We start from the raw sequence: 21,305 nt of genomic DNA, 5'->3' as shown, positions 1-21,305 counted from the left end.
GGATAGAGGGGGAGGGATTGGTACCTGAGCCTAGTGTTTGTCCAGCGGAGTCAAAGGAAAGAACCACTGAATCTGCAACACAAGAGGACAAGTTCATTTCTTTCTCCTTCTTAGAGGGGGATAAAAAAAAAAAAGCTCCCACCAACTCTGCCCGAACCCTCCCCCAGGGGAAAGTCAACTGGACTGGAACACTGAGATGCACAGACAGCATCCACGGGTCCGTGCCCAACCCCCCAACTGGGCCATGAGGCCCTGCTGAGCCCAGCCCCGAGCCTTCCACTACCAGGAAGAACATCTCAGGGCAGAGAAAGGCCCCAAATTCTTCAGAGGCATTTCCTGCCAAATTAGGGGACAAGCTTTTTTTTTTTTCCCCTTCTTACAATGAAAATAAAATTAAAGCAATGCAACAGAAAACTCTCCTGCATCTGGTTAAAGGCACTAACATTTCCCTTTGACTTCTCCCTTTCTTTTCCTATTCATATACCTAATTGTTTATTATTTCTTCTCCAAAAGGGCTTTAAGTGGCCTACAGGAATTTACAGTACACACTGGAACTTAAAAATGAAGAAGTCGAGAAAGGAAATATATAGTCAGGGGAATGTTAGTCCACAAAATGCATGCCATGGGAACCAGAGGTAGAATCAAGGAGGCCCGAGCTCCCAAATCACCAAAGGAAAGGAGAGAATGAACAGTTACAAGATTTAGTGCCTACAGTGCATTCATTCATTCGACCAATCAGGAAGTATTGATTGGGCATGATATTATACCATGACTCTGAGATACAGCAGCGAACAAAAAAGCATAGTCTCCTCACGGATCTCCCTGCCATCAGTATAGGAGACAAAAAAAAGTTACCAAACAACAAGGCATCCAACTCAAAACTGACTTAAGTCAAAAAGAGTGCTGTGAACATTCCCATTAAGAACCAGACCTACATGGCCCCAGGGTCCTGGGATCTAGCCCTGCATGGGGCTCCCTGCTCAGCGCAAAACCTGCTTCTTCCTCTCCCACTCCCCCTGCTTGTGTTCCCTCTCTTACTGTGTCTCTGTCAAATAAATAAATAAAATCTTAAAAAAAAAAAAAAAGAAAGAAAAGAAAGAACGAACCAGACCTAGGGGGGCGCCTGGGTGGCTCAGTCAGCGAAGCATCCGACTCCTGATTTCATCTCAGGTCTCAGTCTCAGGGTCGTGAGTTCGAGCCTTACACCAGGCTCCATGCTGGTTGTGTAGCCTACTTAAAAAATTAAAAAAACAAAAAAACAAAAAAGCCACCCGGACCTAGTTAGGAAGGGGAGTGGGTGTTGGTTAGGGAAGGCTTCCCTGAAGAACGCACACTGGAACTAACAGCTGAACAGAAGCAGGAGTTAAACGTAACAAGAATGGAACGAGGCATTCCAGGCAGAGAGGTCGCCATGTGTGGAGATCTGAAGCTCGATGGGATGGGATGCTTCAGAGTGACTAAAAGACCAAATAGCAAAGCAAATAGCAAACAGTCATCAGGAGGAAATTTCTCTTGTGGGTCCCAATAGTAAGAGGGGGACGCTGTATGATGTTGAAGACTGTAACTTCCACAGCATTTCTGTAATAAGTGAGTGTGAATGTGGTTAAGGCTATTTCTTCCAACACAAGCGTGTATAAAATGAAGCCAACGTATAGTTCAATAAAAGCAATTCTACGGAACACCAAGATAATGTAAGGTCCCAGACAGCCCCGGGTAGCCCAGACTTAAAAGGCTCACCCACCAACAAGGAAAGCCAGCTGGATGCGTATGGGACCGGGGTCTACAGCCCCACTGCCACCCCAGCATTACCCTTTGGATCTCAAGTTGATGTCATTTTCTTACTGTACAAGGAAATCCAACACAACAATTATGTTAACTGTAAGTCATGTCTGTCCCCACTGCTGGACTATCAGCCCCCTGAAGGCAGACACTGTACCTGCTTGATCCTGTGCCCCGTTACCCACACAATGCCTAGCACTTGATAGCCATCTGCTGGATAACAGTGCCGAGAGAAATGAACGGACCACAGGTCCTTTTTGATAAGGATCAGAAAGCACAGACTCTGTACTGCCAGTTAAGGACAGATCTACATGCTTTGAAACCTACCAAGGAGATGATAGGGTTGAGGTCTTTTTACAAAAGTGCAGAAGCACAGGAAGCCACTTGGCTGACCCGACAGATGACCACCCTGCCTCTGTGAGACAAAATCAAGGTCAAACTCTCATAAATGCTATTTCTTTATCAACAGTTCACACATCGTCTTTTCTCAATGCTACTGCCCTTCCAGAAGAGAAACCCCTCTTTCTCTCTTTATTTAAGGAGCTTTATTGAGGTATAATTTACATACTATAAAATTCACTCATTTTAAATGTACAATGGATTTTTTAGAAACTTTACAGAGCTGTGCAACTATCACCACATGCAATTTTTTGACATTTCCATCACTCTGAAAAGATCCTTCCTGCCCATTTTATCCTGCCCCGTTCCCACCTCCAACCCCAGGCAACCACTGATTCACTTACTGTCTCTATAAATTTGCCTTGCTGGACATCTGCCTACCCACTTTTGCTGGGGCTGTTCTACATCCCCTAACCACACCCCTGCCTCCAACGTGGCCCCGATTCCACCACCGTTTCTACCGCTGACGATGTTTCCGAAAAGTATACCTCACTGTGGCTTTGCTTTTGATTAAAATCCTTCAGAGGCTTCCCGCAGCCTGTAAGACAGAATCCAAGCTCTGACATTCATTCTCTCATTTCCCCCTCATTTGCCATTTTTAATACATCTCATATTCCAGATGGGCCAGACGACCTCTACTTCCCCAGGGGTATACACCAGTGTGTCTTCACTCATCGGACATACTGTGCTCACTGCCTGTTTGCATGCCAAAAATCTCCCACTTTTCCATTAAGATTCCACTCAATCATCCCCTCTTCTTTTTTCTTTTTTTAAAGTAGGCTCCATGCCCAGTATGGAGCCCAGTGTGGGGCTTGAACTCATGACCCTGAAATCAAGACCTGAGCAGAGATCAAGAATCAGGCAGGACGCTTAGCCAACCGAGCTCCCCCGTGTGCCCCAATCATCCCCTCCTCTTGACACCTTCTCTGGTCAGTTCTGCTCACCCTCTTCTTTAGGACATCATTGGACTATTATTATATCATTTATCATAACACCTGGTTACCTCTTTTTCTGTTAAGCATTTCAAGTTCCCTGAGGACAAGAAACCTGTCTTCATTCTGAGGCAGTGATTCCTGGCTGGGTGACTGACACACAGGAAGTACTCAATAGGTTTCTTCAACAAAGTAATAAACGTAAATGTCCTTGCTTGCTTTCAAAGGTGATGTGATCTAAGTGGTATTTCAGGGGCTGGGGCGGGGGTGGGAGCGGGGAATATCCATTTTGCATACAGATTCTCATTCAATTATGTCAACCTAACTCCCTCCACAGTGAAGCGTCAGGGGTTCAAGTGTGGCCTCCTCCTAGAAAGATAAAAGCTTGTATACAGGGGCGCCTGGGTGGCTCAGTGGGTTAAAGCCTCTGCCTTCAGCTCAGGTCATGATCCCAGGGTCCTGGGATCGAGCCCCGCATCGAGCCCGCATCGGGCTCTCTGTTCAGCAGGGAGCCTGCTTCCTCTTCTCTCTCTGCCTGCCTCTCTCCTACTTGTGAGCTCTGTCTGTCAAATAAATAAATAAAATCTTTAAAAAGAAAAAAAAAAGCATGTATACAAATCAGCGTAAGGGGAATACAAAAAATGGCCTTGAAGCTTCTAGGTTAGAGGCTGCAGCCACCTGGGGAAGATTAGGACCAGCTTCCTGAGCAGCTAGCTGACTGCCCACCCGAGCAACAATAAAAACAGCATCTCAAATTTTTACTGCAGTTGACAAGGACCATTCCAACTGCAATTTACCTTCTCTGTACTCTCAAGCAGTCCTGAAATCATCTCTTTTCTTTTGTAAAGATTTTATTTATTTGACAGAGGGAGGCACAGCGAGAGAGGGAACACAAGCAGGGGGGAGTGGGAGAGGGAGAAGTAGGCTTCCCGCTGAGCGGGGAGCCCAATGCAGGGCTGGATCCCAGGACCCTGGGATCAGGACCTGAGCCACAGGCAGGCGCCTAACGACTGAAACACCCAGGCGCCCCTGAAATAATCTCTTTTTAAACTTTTCAACATAAACCAAGAAGAAAGGCTTAAAAGTTAAGTAAAAGACAAACTAAAACTTAACTGAGCCTAAAAGCAGCAAGATGAAATGCTAACAGTGGCTGTCTCTGGGTGAAAGAATTACAGGTTATGTTTCTACTCTGTTTTTGCAGAATTTGTACAGTGACATGTATTATTTATACCATCATCATCATCATTTGTAAAAAACTAAAAAAAAAAAAAAGAGGGGGCACCTGGGTGGCTCAGTGGGTTAAATCCTCTGCCTTCAGCTCAGGTCATGATCCCAGGGTCCTGGGATCAAGCCCCTCATGGGGCTCTCTGCTCAGCAGAGAGCGTGCTTCCCTTCCTCTCTCTCTCTCTCTCTGCCTGCCTCTCTGCCTACTTATCTCTGTCAAATAAATAAATAAATAAAATCTTAAAAAAAAAAAGAACTCTCTAATCCACCTGTAGGATTTTAACCTCTAACTCAGAGGTACCAGTACAAAAGGATGGAAGGTTCTTGACTGGTCTTCATTTTCCACTGTACATGCCAATAAGCTGTTCAGCTTTTTCCTATAGTTACTGAGGTTGTCCTTTTATTTCATGCCATTTAAATATACCTCAGCTACATCAATTCCTAAATAGACCGGGCTTTTTAAAATTATTATTCTTTTTATCTCCCCTCTCCCCACCCCCTCCACGCCCCGACAAATTTATCAAATGCCGATTATGTGCCAGGCCCTGTGCCAGATATTAGAGGCAGGGAGCTGAATAAGAGCCAGTCTCTGCCTCACAGCCAAGGAAGACGGACAAGTTCATTGGCACCTGAAATAAAAATAAAGTGGATAAACGTATGCAAAGAGTAAGTAGGAAGCAGAGGAGCATCTTACTGGAAAGAAAAAGTCAGGGCTTTCGCAGCTATGACTTCTGGCGGTAGCGCACGGCTCCCGAGAGCACGTGTACGCACTGCGGAAGAGTGACAGGGCAGTGAGTAACAGGGCAGAAATTTCAGAAGGAAGTTAGTGACATTTTCGTGTTTTGCGTTACTTTTGATGGATTTTGCTTGGAGCATTAAAAAGCACAGACCTGAGAAATCAGTTCGGTCATTCCTTATTTGTGCTTATTCTAAAGGACAGAAGATCATTTTAGTCATAAACCACTAGGACAGCAAAAGCGAAAACCTGGTATTCAACAAATCAAGAAGTTTGTTTTGCAAGGAACAGAGCAAGAATATCCAGACTTCTCCTTGTCCGGCTATTTCAAGCAGCCCAGGCTCCAGCTGTTCCTGGCTAAGAACAGGCCAGAGGCAGCCATGTGGTGTGCTACGCAAGTGACCAAACAGAATTCCAGACCAAGGTACAACAGAGCGTTGCTGTGCACGACTTTGTTCAAGGAGGAAACCTAGAATTTACTGGAAGTCTTTTATTATGGTCAGATGTTTCCTGTGTCTGGTTTCTGAAGCTTTGGATAAAAGGAATATAAAAGGAGTAGAAAGAATGGGGCCCAGTCTTTCCAGTCACTGGAGGGGCTTCCAAAGCTCAAATTCTGCAGATAAGCCACACATTTGGGGATGAGGTAGCAGTCGCAGTACACACTCAACACTTAACTTCTGCTATCTGCCACGTGGAAGCCCTGGAGATGGAAGAATGGATCAAAAGAGAAATTGTCCCTTTAAGTAGCTTGCGAGCAGGTAAAATAAAAACACGTATGAAGCTAAGCATTCGATAGTTAACAGTCCTGTACTATATACTTGGTATATGCTGGGAGCAGATCATAAATATTCTCACCACACGTGCACACACACACACACACACACAAACACACACACACACACACACACACAGGTAACTAGGTGAGTTGAGGGATGGGCGAACTTGCTTTATTGTGGTGATCATTCCACAAATAGAGATATATGTCCAATTATCACACTGTACACCTTAAACTTACACAGTGCTGTCAATTATGTCTTCCTAAAGTTGGGGATGAAAAGCTAAGCGTAACACAGAGGGATGGAAATAAGAGTAAGGAAGGAGGGGCGCCTGGGTGGCTCAGTGGGTTAAAGCCTCTGCCTTCGGCTCAGGTCATGATCCCAGGGTCCTGGAATCGAGCCCCGCATCGGGCTCTCTGCTCAGCAGGGAGCCTGCTTTCCTTCCTCTCTCTCTGCCTGCCTCACTGCCTACTTGTGATCTCTGTCTGTCAAATAAATTAAAAAAAAAAAATTTTTTTTTTAAAAAGAGTAAGGAAGGAGCTAGTTCACTGTTTGCTAATTTAACAGATATTTACAAAGCAACTCTCACACACCAGACTTAGGGATACAACGGTAAAAAAGAACAAGACTGCTCCTATTCTCAAGGAATTTATGTTTTATGCAGGGAGATGAAAAAAATGAGTAAACAAATGAGCAAAACAAGTTCAGGCAGTAAGTGGTACACGGAATGTTCAGCGATGTGACAGTGACTACCGGTGAGGTACAGGCCAAGTTAGATGGGGTGTTTCGGGAAGGCCTCTCTGAGGAGGTGACCTGTGGGCTGAGACCTGAAGACAGGAGCCAGCCAAGAGTAGATGAAGGGAAAAAAAAGAGCTCCAGGCGAAAGGAAAAAGCAAGTTTAGCAATCTTAGTACATTTAAGGACCAGAGAGAAGCGGCACTCGGGTGGCTCAGTTGTTAAGCGTCTGCCTTCAGCTCAGGTCATGATCCCGGAGTCCTGGGTTCAAGCCCCGCATCGGGCTCCCCAGCTCAGCAAGAGGCCTGCTTCTCTCTCTCCCACTCCCCCTGCTTGTGTTCCCTCTCTCACTCTGTCTTTCTCTGTCAAATAAATAAATAAAATCTTAAAAAAAAAAAAAAAAGGGGGGGGGGACCAGAGAAGGCCAGTGTTGCTGGAACGCTGAGCACAGAAAACACAAGGAGGGTGTGAAATGAGGTCAGAGAGGATGACAGGAACCAGATCCTTGGGAGGCCCTACGTAGGAGGCCATAGAAAGAGTCTGATTGTATTTCAACAGCTTCAACCAGGAGAGCAACATGATCTGATTTATTTTTTAAATATAAACTTTGACTGCTATGTGGGAACAAAATTGACTATTCTGGCAAGGGAGTAAAGACAGATGAGGGCAGAGAGACTGAAGGCAGGGAGATCGATAAGGAGGAGAATGCTCATTTTAGAGGAGAGAACATAGCAGCCTGAACCAAGACAGTGGCAACAGGAAGAGAAAAGGGATGGATGCTAGAGATGTTCAGAAGGGAAACTTTCCAGGACGAGTGACCGGTGATGAGAGTCAGAGATAAGGGAGGAGGAGGATTATATGTACATTGGGACTTGGGAAACTAGACGGTGACTGCTGCCTGATCGGGAGTGCCCTTCATGTGAATCCCATGATCCTGCCTCTCCTCTGGCCACTGACGACTGGACCACAGTGGGTACCCAACCCTGATCAAAACCCATCTATGAGGCACAGAGTCTACCTTCGGGCGACCTGAACCGGGAAGTATAGAGAGCTGGGCAGACACAAGCAGAGAAAGAAGCCAAGACTGGGAGGCCATGGGCCAGACTTGATGCTGGGTCCGAGAGCCCACCTTCAAGGCAGAGATCAGAGTGAAAGCCACAACCCTGCCCCTGAGGGCAACAAGACATCTTGAAGAGCTGTCTTAAATCCAGAATGTTCTTCCAGTGCCGGTGTCTGTGGCATTCAACTAGACCACGTTTCCACTCAACCTCAGGGTTCAGCTTTTCCTCGGTTCCTCTGAGGCTTATCCTGTAACTGAGATTCAACTTTCCATGTCCTTTTGCTATCATATATGCCATAGATGCCATATATATCATATATGCCATCACATATGCCATCTATAGTCTGAGTGGGCTCACTTCCTCTACCTTCCAGTCCTCACCCTTTAATACACTAGAACCCTCTCTGCCTTCCCCATGACGGGGTATAACGTGTGGATCTAACACCAGGCTGGACCTGCTTCAAGGACAACTCACCCCACAGGGTATGAATCACAGGAGAAGCAGAAGGCCCCACTTGAACCTTGGGCCTAAGATGTGGCCTCTAATCTAGCTTTACAGAAGAGCCTCAACTTGAGGGTTTGATTGGTCTGTTAGCAGAACTGATATTTTAATGGCCACGTGGCTGTTTCTTGTTCTAGATTCTCCATTGCCTAGATCCTCAGGGGAGGGTTCTAACCCCTAGTCTTGGTCCCTCAATTTCTTCCCTCTCTCCCCTATCCCAAACAAACAAAACCTGAGTAAATGAGATTCCTGAAGATACAGAGAAAAAAGGCCTGAGGACAGAAAACAAAGTACAACCATTAATTTAGAGGCATGTGATATATGGAAGAGAATCAGTGAAATAATCAAAGAGACAGGACTAGCAGGACAGAGGGAGCCAGAGGAGGTGAGAACGGGTTACAAGAAGGAATACAGAAATGTGGCAAGAGGTGGAAGAAGCTGATGGATGAAAAGATACAGCAGAATTATTCACTGGGAAGACATCTGTAACCTCAGTGGGAACCTTTTCCATACAATGATCAGAGGGCAGACTCAGCTCTGAATCAATACAGTAAACACAGTAGACTTATTTCAAGAAGTTTCTTAGATTTACTTCTTTTTGTGTGTTTTTTGCTTTTTTAAAAAATTTTATTTATTTACTTGAGAGAGAGCAAGTGAGAGCACAAGCCAGGCAGAGGGTCAGAGGGAGAAGGAGAAGCAGACTCCCCACTGAGCAAGGAGGCTGATGGGGGACTTGATGCCGGGGCCTCCGGGATCATGACCTTAGCCAAAGGCAGATGCTTAACCGACTGAGGCACCCAGGTGCCTAGATTTATTTAATTAATTTAACCTACTGAACCTATGTAATAGGGTTCTTACTAAGCTCAAAAGACTGCAGGAAAAGATTAGACATGTCCCCGCCATGGGAGAGTTTATGAACTATCCACCAGGAGGAGAATACAGAGAAGTTGCTATGGTTCAGATGCAAGAGAGAGTTTTTGCTGGGAGAACCTAGTAAACCAGGGAGGCGGTGGTGCTGACCTAGCTTGAGATGACCTTATAGGACAGGCTGTGCTGGTAGGGTGGGAACAGCTTAGGAGAGGCACTGAAGCGTGGAAAGTGAGGGGTGTGTGGTTTCAGGAAGCTAAAATCATACCTAATTAATATATTAGGGTTCCTTTCAGGAGGTAAAAATGCATGTGACTAAAAGGGAACTCGTCAATACAATCTGTGTAGACTTTCAGAAAAGGCTTTGACACATCAAAGACTATTTTTAAAAAAGTGAGTCACCATGACACTGAGAAAGTACGTGCTGTATCATCCAGGAGACAAAAGGCACCTGGCTGAGGATCAGGGGAGGGCCACCCCCTGGGGCATCAGCACCCACAGGGAGACCAGGCAGTCTGGGAGTTGCTGGAATTCTACTATGCGCTGCCCTCTTGGGGGATGGGAGGGGAGGGGCGGGGCGGGGGGGCGGGGCAGGAGGGGGGCTCTGCTTACAAACCCACGCGCGCAACAGAAGCCACAAAACCAGGCACGTGCGGAAATGGAGCGAGGCGCTGGATGAGGTCTGGAACCGCACACACGCAGAAAAGCTTTAGTCTGGTGCCCTCAAAAGAGGAAAGGGCTGGATCCGGTGCAGGAACTCTCGTTTGCTGCACTCTGATTTCAAGGACGCACATACATACCTGCACTCCCTTCCAAACCCCTCTGGGTGACATCGAAGATTGTTGGAAAGCAGAAGGACACAAAGACCAAGAAAACAGGAGACGGGACACCAGCAGTAAAGGTTCTGAAGCTGGAAAGCAGGTGAACAGGAGGCTGTGGCTCAGCAAACCCCCCACAAAGCTAAATCCTATACTAGTAGTGGGGAAAGCTGACATACAACCTGAAATGCCCCCAGAGAACTCCCCAAAGGCTCAAGCATTGAGCGCCCCAGGTACCACTGAAGTGGGAGGGCAAACAGTAGTAAAAACAAGACACGACACTCTTAAGGATGGGCTGAGATCACAAGGCATTAGAAAAAAGTATCCAGTGTAAAGACAGAGACCAAAACAACTGGAAAATAAATGCAGTGTGGAAAAACAGAAAATACACATAAAGATGAAAACTTGGGGGAAAAAAAAATCATCAAATTCCCCAGAGAGAAGAAACTTCATGAAACAAGTAAAACGTCAATTTTTCAAAAACATACATTTAATAAAAAGAAAATAACTCTTGAAAATTAAGACATGATAGGAGAAATGAAAAAGTTTGGAAAATAAGTTGAGGAAATCTCTCAGAATGTAAAGCAAAAGACAGATGGAAAACAGGCGAGAAAAATACTCTTTTTAAATCAGAGGACCAGGGGATGCCTGGGTGGCTCAGTAGGTTAAGCCTCTGCCTTTGGCTCAGGTCATGATCTCAGGGTCCTGGGATGGAACCTTGCATCAGGCTCTCTGCTCAGCGTGGAGCCTGCTTCCTCCCTCTCTCTCTGCCTGCTTCTCTGCCTCCTTGTGATCTCTCTCTGTCAAATAAATAAATAAAACCTTTAAAAAATTTAATAAATCAGAGGACCAATCTAGGAGACATGACATCTGAATATAGGCATTCTAGAAAGAGAAAATAAGAAGAAAAATGAAGGTAGAAAATATTCAAAGAAATGATTCAATAAAGTTCTCCATAATTAAAGGGCTTGAGTTTCTTTTTAGCTTGAAGGGACCTCTGAGCGTACAGAACAATATGAAAATAACCCTCCACCAAGGTACAGCATTATGGAATTTCAGAACACTCAAATTTCCAGAGGACAACAGGTTTTATGCAAATAATAAATAAATCAGAATGACATAAGACCCCTCAACAGGAACACTGAAAGCCTAGAATGCAGTGGGGCAATATCTTCAAAATAGTAAGGGAAAAAAAATATATATATATAATATATATAATATTATATTTATAATATTATATATATTTTTATCTAAAATATATATATAGTTTAGATTTTATTTGAGAGCGAGTACGAGTAGCAGGAGGGGCAGAGGGAGAGGGACAGGGAGAGGGTCAGGCAGACTCCCCCACTGAGTGCAGTCTGACCTGGAGTTCAATCCCAGGACCCCGAGATCACGATCTGAGCAGAAGCCAGATGCTTAACGGACTGAGCCACATGGACGCCCCTGAGGGAAAACAATTTCTAACCAAGAATTCTACATCCAGCGTGACTGTCAATTAAGTATGAGTTTAGAATAAAGACACTTCCATACAGGCAAGGTCTGAAAAATGTGCCTCTCAGGCATCCTTTCTCAGGAAATCATTAGAGGATGTGTTCCATTAAATGAAAAAGAAAATGAAAACAATAAAAACAAAAACATGGGATTGAGGAAAAAAGAGATACCAGAAGAGGATGATGGTAGAGGTGACTCCCAGACCACAGCCCTGCAGCAGGGATCAAGAGCAAACAGTCCAGAGCTGCGCCCGTCAGAAGGCTCCTCTAGAGAGATTTTATTCAAGAAATGAAACTGACAGACCATCTGATGCGTCTGAATGTCTGGAGAACAGATCCATACAACTGAGGAAGAGTTTGGGATTGAATTATTATAAATTCACAGAAAACTAGCGAAACAGAAGGCAAGACTGTTAATTGACTTCGGGAAAAACAAAATGCGCAGTGAAAAAACAGTCATGTTGTCATCGATGAAGAGCATTTCATGGTCATGGTATATGGACTGAATGTGGAAGAATGGGAGGACGGACTTCCCGTCTGTGGTGAGGAAGCAGTGAGGGCGACGGAGTACTTAATCTCCACCTTCCACAGTAGAATGTCAACTGGTAATACCCAAAATTGAAATATTAACAACTGGCAGTAGAAGTATGTTATTTAGAGATCTGGAGGTAAATACCAAACAAATTACTTGGAAGAGTTGAAATTGGATGTCTCCTAAAGGTAGGAAATCAAGTAGTAGCGGTAACAGGGGGAGTGCTTTTTTTCTTGTTCATTTTTGTGGGTAACAAGCCTTGCAGAACTGTTTTTTCTGAACCACGCACAGGTACAACTTCACTAAGAACAAGCCCTGAATTAACTTGCACAGGATTACACAGCCTACAGCGGTAGGAATGGGGCTTCTAATCTAGCTGCTCTGGTTCTCTGACCTATTTGTCACGTCTCTACCAACAGAGCCAATGAAGTCTATTCGAAATCTAGGTGACTCATACCTGACCACATCCTACTTACTTAACGCCTTACTAGATACTGTCTTATGTTATTTTGTGATTATTTTTGATAAATCATATGTGGATAAATAATCAGTGTAGAATAAAGATTATTAAAAGACAAAACAACCAAATGTGTGGACCTTATTTGGACCCAGATTAAAACAACAACAACTATGAAAAGGCATCTCTAATTACAGACATCTGAGCATGGATCACGTGTCAGAAGATATTAGGGAATAAGGTTAATGTGAGGTAGTAGTATGACGGCTCTATTTTAAAAAGTTCTTCTCTTAGAGATGTTTACTTAAGTATTTATGGGTAAAATGACATAATGTCTAGGATTTGCTTTAAAATCAAATCTAAGGGGCACCTGGGTGGCTCAGTGGGTTAAGGCCTCTGCCTTCGGCTCAGGTCATGATCTCAAGGTGGGATCAAGCCCCGCATCAGGCTCTCTGCTCAGCAGGGAGCCTGCTTCCTCCTTCCTCCTCTCTCTCTGCCTGCCTCTCTGCCTACTTATGATTTCTGTGAAATAAATAAATAAAATCTTTAAAAAATAAATAAACAAAATAAAATAAAATCTAACTTTTTAGAAATCCAAATAATAAAAAAAGAGACACATTTCTGTGAGAACAGGGCCTTCACTATTCACATATGCCAGAGACCCCCAGATAGGTTCAGACTCTTAAGTCATTTGCCATATGACATTCTATGCTTTATCTGGAAAAAAAGCATGTACTTGGTAGGCTGTCATTAAAAGGCCATAGTACTATAGTACTGGGGCTCCTGGGTAGCTCAGTCGGTTGAGCATCTGCCTCTTAATTTCAGCTCAGGTCATGATCTCAGAGTCATAGGACAGAGTGCCAAGCGGGGCTCCCTGCTCAGCAGGGAGTCTGCCTGAAATACTCTCTTGGACAGTAAATAAATAAATTTAAAAAAATATATAGAGTATGGTACTTGGGGTGCCTGGCTGGCTCAGTGAGTGGAGTGTGTGACTCCTGACCTTGGGATCATGAGTTCAAGTCCCGTGTTGTGTGTGGAGATTATTTTAAAAAATAAAATCTTTAAAATTAATTAATTAATTAAAAGAGTATGGTGCCATTCTGTTCTCCAAAGATAACTTCGTTAAGGCAAAGGGAGAGAATAAAATAAAAGGTTGCTCAACCAAGTCTTTACATTTTTTCATTAGAAATTTTATGTATCTATGACTTCATAATATATATCTATTTAAAAAGGGAGGATAGGCACTGCGTAGTACCTCAGCTGAGAAGAGAAAAGCTAATAGCTCGTTGCCATCACATCGTTCATCTTAAGTACTAAGAGTGGAGGGTAGGGGAGAAATGGAGTACATCACGGGTAAGAATGTAAAATGGTGAAGTAGCTCTGGAAAAGAGTCTGGGATTTCCTCAGTAGGTTTTTGTTTTGTTTTGTTTTTTAAGTTTTTATTTATTTATGTAAGTAATCTCTACACCCAATGCAGGGCTCGAACTCACGACCCTGAAATCAAGTCGCAGGGTACTTCCCACTGAGTCAGCTGGACGCCCCCTCAGTAGGTTAAATAGAGTTACTGTATGACTCAGCAACCAAGAGAATTTTATGTCCACACAAACACCTGAACATCAATGTTCACAAGCTATTATTCACAATAGCCAAGAAGTGGAAGCAACCTAAATGCCCATTAACTAATAAATGGATGAACAAAATGCGGAATATCCACATAGTAGAGTATCATTTCCCCATAAAAAGGAATAAAGTATTGTTCCATGCTTCAACATGGATGAATCTTGAAACATCATACGAAGTGAAAGCCGGTCACAAAAGACCACATACTGTATGATTCCATTTATATGAAATGTCCCAAATGGACAAATCTATTGTGATAGAAAGTAGATTAGTGGCTGCCTAGGGCTAGGAGAGGTTGGGGGAAAGGGGAGCGTGACTGCACACGGGTACAGGGTTCATTTCTAAAATAAGGAAAATGTTCGAAAATTCACTGTAGCGATGTCTGCACACTCTGAATACACTAAGAAACGTGTGATTGTATACTTTCAATGGGTGGGCGATAGCATATATCAATTACATTTCGAGAAAGCTGCTACCTAAAGAAAGGGGGAGGAGAAAGGAGGGCACATCATATTCCCTCCAGGGAAACATGGACCTCTGTGGTTTTGGAGGCTAACCATGGACAATTTGCCTTTGTCTGCTCCTCTGAACACAGGGAACCTTACTGTTTGGATTTTTTTTTTTTTTTTTTTAATGAAGGCAGGAAAGAAACCCCAGCAGAGAGCTAAGGAATCAGTGAACGTAATCTTTACTTCTTACTTAATTATTATCCTGAGGAAAGCATAAAAAGGACCTGGTTTTTGAAACCCTCTTTTGGGGGCGCCTGGGTGGCTCAGTGCGTTAAAGCCTTCGGCTCAGGTCATGATCCCAGGGTCTTGGGATCGAGCCCAACATCGGACTCTCTGCTAAGCAGAGAGCCTGCTCCTCCTCTCTCTCTGGCTGCCTCTCTGGGTGGCTGAGTGGGTGGCTCAGTGGGTTGAAGCCCCTGCCTTCGGCTCAGGTCATGATCCCAGGGTTCTGGGATCAAGCCCCGCATTGGGCTCTCTGCTCAGCGGGGAACATGCTTCCACCTCTCTCTCTCTGCCTGCCTCTCAGCCTACTTGTGATCTCTGTCTGTCAAATAAATAAAATCTTTAAAAAAAAAAAAAAACCCTCTTTTGGTTTCTTTCCTTAGTATTCTGAATCTCTTATTCAGTAACTTTATTTTTTTTACTTAGGAATAGACAACAGGAAGGGAATTTTGCCTAATCTCTTTTTTTTTAAAGATTTTATTTATTTATTTGACAGACAGAGATCACAAGTAGGCTGAGAGGCAGGCAGAGAGAGAGAGGTGGAAGCATGCTCCCCGCTGAGCAGAGAGCCCAACGCGGGGCTCGATCCCAGAACCCTGGGATCATGACCTGAGCCGAAGGCAGGGACTTCAACCCACTGAGCCACCCAGGCGCCCCTTGCCTAATCTTTTGACCCAGAATCCTCCTGTACCTGAACTTCTGTCCCCTCAAGCAGATACTGCAACTGGAGTGCACAAAGTATATGAAAATTTTTGAATTCGTTAACATTTATGAGTCAGGAGATTTCACATAAAAAAAATCTAGATTTCCAGCCTCTCTTGAAAAATAGGCAGATAGAGTAATAGGTAATAGAGAAGAACGTTTCTTTTAAATTAAGCACGGTAATGAATTAGCTTTGTAAACGGATATCCGAAGGACTCACAGATACTCAAGCCAGTTCTCACTCCAAAATGAGGGAAGAGAAGGTAAGGAATCAGGCAGACAGGGACTGGGTGTACCAGTGGCAGAAGTTGGAGACAGAAGGGCGGACAGCTTTAGAGCTACATGCTGAGCTAACACAGGCTGGGACAGTCTTCCTGTTATTCTCTGTCAGAGCCGCTCTACCTTTCCTTTGCAGCCTTTACTACAGAAGAACTGAGTATTGACTTGTGTTTAATGTTGGTTTCCCTACACAGACAAAAAAACTCCAGGTGAGTGACGCCTGGGTGGCTCAGTTGGTTGGACGACTGCCTTCGGCTCAGGTCATGTCCCGGAGTCCCGGGATCGAGTCCCGCATCGGGCTCCCAGCTCCATGGGGAGTCTGCTTCTCCCTCTGACCTTCTCCTCGCTCATGCTCTCTCTCACTGTCTCTCTCTCAAATAAACAAATAAAATCTTAAAAAAAAAAAACAAAACCCTCCAGGTGACTCATATAGTCTTATCACCATACTCTTCACTTAGCACAGTACCTGGCACACAGCAGACACTTAATAAATATTTACCGAATGATAAAAAAAGGAATGAACAAATGACGTGGAAAGGGATCTGGAAACAGGGAACCTTGAGGAAACAAAAACCTTATCATGTCCATTTTCACTACAAAGGAAAGGACTGAACACTGTCATAGAGTTACTACAGATTTTTAGAAGTCTGTTTCCGAATATCCACAGGATGCTTGGTTCCGCCTCCCTCAGAGGGAGGAATAATGTCCGCCTCCATGCAGGGTTTTTGTACTTCCTACAGGGCTTTATAACTCTAGTCCTGTCTCTGGCCCCTAACCTAAAAACTCCAGTTCATGGTCAGCAATGCAAAGGTCCTGAGTCTGACAGAGAAAGAAGGTCACTCTGTGACCCACATATCTGCACTTACAGCAAGGTGCAGTCTTCTGGAAACATCCACTGCAAAACTCTCCACAAGGGAATGGTAGAGAAAACAGCTTTGATTCTTATTAAAATATATTATAAGCTATATGGCCCCATTTGGTCAGTGAAACAAGAATAAAAACATCAAAAGAAAAAAACCAAGTTTGAAGTGGAATCACCACAACTTCTAACAGTTCTACCTGGTAACAAGGACTCGGTGTCATCACATATAGCACATATTAAGATTTAACCAACTGCCACCCCCATGTCTTCTATGGCCTTTCTCCTCACATCCAGGTTCCAATTAAAGTTCATCCATTGCATGTGACTGTATTGTCTCCTAAACCTCTCTAATTTAGGAACAGCTCACCTCCTCCATTTTTGTTTACTCATGTCACTGACCTTTTTTTCCCCAAAGAGTCCAGGTCAGCTAACTAGCACATCCTACATGTTGGATTTGTCTGAGTATGTCCTCAATATTAGATTCGGGTTGAACATTTTTGACATAAACACTCTGTAGATGATAGGTATTTACTACTGCATCACATTAGAAGGCATATAATGTCAGATTCTCATATTGGTGTTGCTAAATTTGATCATCTGGTTAAGGTATTGGCCCTCAGACCACTTTTTCCCCCTTGTGGTTAATAAGTTCATTATCAAGAAATTAGTACAAGGGGTGTCTGGGTGGCTCAGTTGGTTAAATGTCCTGGGGTCAAGCCCCACACGGGCTCCCCACTCAGCAAAGAGTCTGCTTCTCCCTCTTCCTTTCCCTCAGCCCCTAACCCTGCTCATGCTCTCTCTCTCTTGCATAAATAAAATCTAAAAAAAAAAAAAGAAGAAGTTAATAGGGGAATTAATAAGTCAATTTTCTTAGTGTGATAATGGTACTGTGGCTATGTAGAATATCTTTGGTTTGTGGTTTGTTTGTTTGTTGGGGGGGGGGGGTGCAGAGAATCTTGAGCAGGAGCTTGATCTCACAACCCTGAGATCATGACCTGAGCCAAAATCAAGAGCTGGATGCTTAACCAACTGAGCCACTCAGGAGTCGCATGATATCCTTGTCTTTAGGAAATGCAAGATGAAATATTCAAGAAAAACTACTAAAAACTCTGCAAATTACTTTCAAGTAAGGGAATACTATGAACAACTCTAAGCCCACAAATCTGATAACCTAGATGAGATGGACTAATTCCTTGGAGACACAATATGCCCAAAGTCACACAAGAAGAAATCGACAATCTGAACAGGCCTGTATCTATTATAGAAGTTAAATAAATAATTAACCACCTTCCAAAACAGAAAGCACCAGGCCCAGATGGGTTCACTGGTGAATTCTACCAACCATTTAAGGAAGACATTAAACCAATTCTTTATTATATCTTCCAGAAGGCAGAAGCAGAGGAAATGTCTCCTCACTCATTCTAAAAAGCTGGCATTACCCTAATAGCAAAATGGGACAAAGACATTACAGGAAAAGAAAACTACAGACCAGTATCCCTCATGAACATACAGACATAAAAATCCTCAACAAAATATTAGAAAATTGAATCCAGCAATGTATTAGAAGAATTACATACCACAACCAAGTGGGATTTATCCCAGGTACACAAAGCTGACTTGATTTTTGAAAATCACTTAATGTAATACATCAACATCAACAGGTTAATAAAGAAGAAAAAGCACAAGATTACATCAATAGTTGCAGAAAAAATATTGTCACAATCTAGCACCCAATCGTGATAAAAACTCTCAGTAAACTAAGAAATGAACAGAACGTTCTGAACTTGATAAAGTATATCTACAAACAACCCACTGCTAATATTACTTAATGGTGAGAAACTAATAAAAGTTTTCCCACTAAGATCAGGAACAAGGCAAGGACAGCTCCTCTCACCATTCCTTTTCAACATTGTACTGGGAGTCCAAGCTAATGCAATGAGAAAAAAAAAAAACAAAAACAAAAACAAAGAAATAAGGTATACTGATAGGGAAGGAAGACATAAAACCGTCTTTGTTCACAGATGACACGACTGTCTATGTAGAAAATCTGAAAATATTGACAAAAAACTCCTAGAACTAATAGGCAATTTTAGCAAGATACAATATTAATACATAAAAGTCAATCACTCCAATATACTAGCATTGCACAAATGGAATTTGAGGGGCGCCTGGGTGGCGCAGTGGGTTAAGCCTCTGCCTTCAGTTCAGGTCATGATCTCGGGGTCCTGGGATCGAGCCCCGCATTGGGCTTTCTGCTCAGCAGGGAGCCTGCCTCCCCCTCTCTCTCTGCCTGCTGCTCCGCCTACTTGTGATCTCTGTCAAATAAATAAATAAAATCTTAAAAAAAAAAAAAAGAAATTTAATACCATTTACATTAGTACCCCCCAAAATGAAATACTTGGGTTTAGATTTTTATTTATTTATTTATTTATTTGTCAGAGAGAGAGAGGGGAGAGAGAGCGAGCACAGGCAGACAGAATGGCAGGCAGAGGCAGAGGGAGAAGCAGGCTCCCTGAGGAGCAAGGAACCCGATGTGGGACTTGATCCCAGGACGCTGGGATCATGACCCGAGCCGAAGGCAGCTGCCTAACCAACTGAGCCACCCAGGCGTCCCAATACTTGGGTTTAAATCTAACAAAATACAAGATCTATATGAGGGAAAATGTAATCTCAGATGAATGAAATCAATGAAGAACTAAAAAAATGGAGACATCCCACATTCCATAAGAAGACTAAATATTGCCAAGATGTTAGTTCTTCTAAACCTGACCAATATAGATTCAAGGCAATCCCAATAAAAATCCTAGCAAGTGATTTTATGAATACTGACCAACTGATTCTAAAGTTTCTATGGAGAGGAAAAAGACCCAAAACTGGCAACTCAATACCGCAGAACAAAGGTGGGAGACTGGCATTCCTAACTTCAACACTTACTGTAACACTATAGTCATCGAGACAGTGTAGTACTGGCCAAAGACGAGACAAACAGATCAATGGAATAGAGAGCCCAGAAACAGACCTATATAACCTATATAGACCTGTATAAACAGACCTATATAAATATAATATAATATAATATTATATATATATATTATATATATATACATATAGTTAACGAATCTCTGAGAAAGGCAGCTGTTTCAACGAGTGATGCTGGAACAACCGGACATGCACATGCAAAAAAAAAAATGAGTCTAGGTAGAGACCTTTCAAAAAACTCAAAGTGGGGGGGTGCCTGGGTGGCTCAGTGGGTTAAAGCCTCTACCTTCGGCTCAGGTCATGATCCCAGGGTCCTGGGATTGAGCCCCGCATCCGGCTCTCTGCTCAGTGGGGAGCCTGCTTCGCCCTCTCTCTCTGCCTGCCCCTCTGCCTGCTTGTGATCTCTGTCTGTCAAATGAATAAATTAAAAAAAAAAAAACAACTCAAAGTGGATCACAGATCTACGTATAAAACAAAAAGATATAACAGTGTTAAAAGACAGAGGAAAAATCTAGATGACCTTGGGTTTGGCAGGGACTTTTTTTTTTTAATTTTTTTTAATAAAAAAAAATTTTTTTTAAGATTTTATTTATTTATTTGACAGAGATCACAAGTAGGCAGAGAGGAAGGCAGAGAGAGAGGGGGAAGCAGGCTCCCTGCTGAGCAGAGAGCCCAATGCGGGGCTCTATCCCAGGACCCTGGGATCATGACCTGAGCGGAAGGCAGAGGTTTTAACCCACTGAGCCACCCAGGCACCCCTTGGCAGGGACTTTTTAGATACAGTACCAAAGATGTGATTCAGGAAAGAAAGAACTGTTATACTAGATCTCATTAAAATGAAAAACTTCTGCTCCATAAAGAGAATGAAAAGACGGGATGCCTGGGTGATTTAGTCAGTTAAGCCGCTGCCTTCTGGCTCAGGTCATGATCCCAGGGTCTTGGGATCGAGTTCTGAGTCCGGCTCCTTGCTCAGCAGGGAGCCTGCTTCTCTCTCTGCCTCTGCCTGCCACTCTGCCTGCTTGTGTACGCTCTCTCTCTCTCTCTCTCTGATAAATAAATAAAATCTTTAAAAAAAAGAGAGAGAATGAAAAGACAAGCACTGTTTGGGAGAAAATAATTGTAAAAGACAAATCTGATAAAGGACAATGATCCAAAATATACAAAGAACTCTTAAAACTCAATAATAAGAACACAGACAACCCAATTAAAAAGTAGGCTAAAGACCTTAATAGAGTCCTCACCAAACAGGATATATGGATGACAAATAAACACATAAAAAGATGTTCCACAGGGCACCTAGTTGACTCAGTTGGCAGAGCATGTCACCCCTGACCTCAGGGTTGTGAGCTCAAGCCCCATGCTGGGTGTGGAGTCTAGTTAAAATAAATTAAATAAAATAAAAAAGTAAAAACTTCAAAAAAAAAAAAAAAAAGATGTTCCATACCATATGCCAATAGAGAAATGCAAATTAAATAAAACAGCAATGACATACAGTACATGCCTATCAGAATGGCCAAAATCCAGAACACCGACGACACCACAAATACGGACAAGGATGTGGAGCGACAGGAGCTCTCATTCATTGCTGGCAGGAATGCAAGGTGGTACAGCCATTTTGGAAGACAGCCTGGCAGTTTCTTACAAAACTAAACATACTTGGGGTGCCTGGGTGGCTCAGTGGGTTAAGCCTCTGCCTTCAGCTCAGGTCATGATCTCAGGGTCCTGGGATCAAGCCCTGCATTGGGCTCTCCGCTCAGCAGGAAGCCTGCTTCCCCTCCTCTCTCTCTGCCTGCCTCTCTGCCTACTTGTGATCTCTCTCTCT

The 21,305-nt window shown here is 43.4% G+C and overlaps 1 protein-coding gene across 2 annotated transcripts in view; it reads right to left on the bottom strand.

Moving 5' to 3' along the window:
- Positions 1-21,305, bottom strand: part of LOC111142879 (ST3 beta-galactoside alpha-2,3-sialyltransferase 3) — a 187,856-nt gene that overhangs the window by 112,433 nt on the left and 54,118 nt on the right. The window contains exon 2 of one of the 2 annotated variants that reach the window (XM_022496272.1): positions 25-72. The exons of the other annotated variant lie outside the window; for it this stretch is intronic. Within the exon in view, the coding sequence (XP_022351980.1) occupies positions 25-72 (48 nt within the window). The remainder of the gene's footprint in view (positions 1-24; positions 73-21,305) is intronic. 2 annotated transcript variants of the gene reach the window in all.

This window comes from Enhydra lutris, unplaced genomic scaffold (assembly GCF_002288905.1).
Source record: "Enhydra lutris kenyoni isolate GAN:26980312 unplaced genomic scaffold, ASM228890v2 scaffoldscaffold9, whole genome shotgun sequence".
NCBI classification, from domain to species: Eukaryota; Metazoa; Chordata; class Mammalia; order Carnivora; family Mustelidae; genus Enhydra; species Enhydra lutris.
The sequence above is the reverse complement of the archived record's forward strand: the minus strand, read 5'-3'. Positions and strand labels throughout refer to the sequence as shown.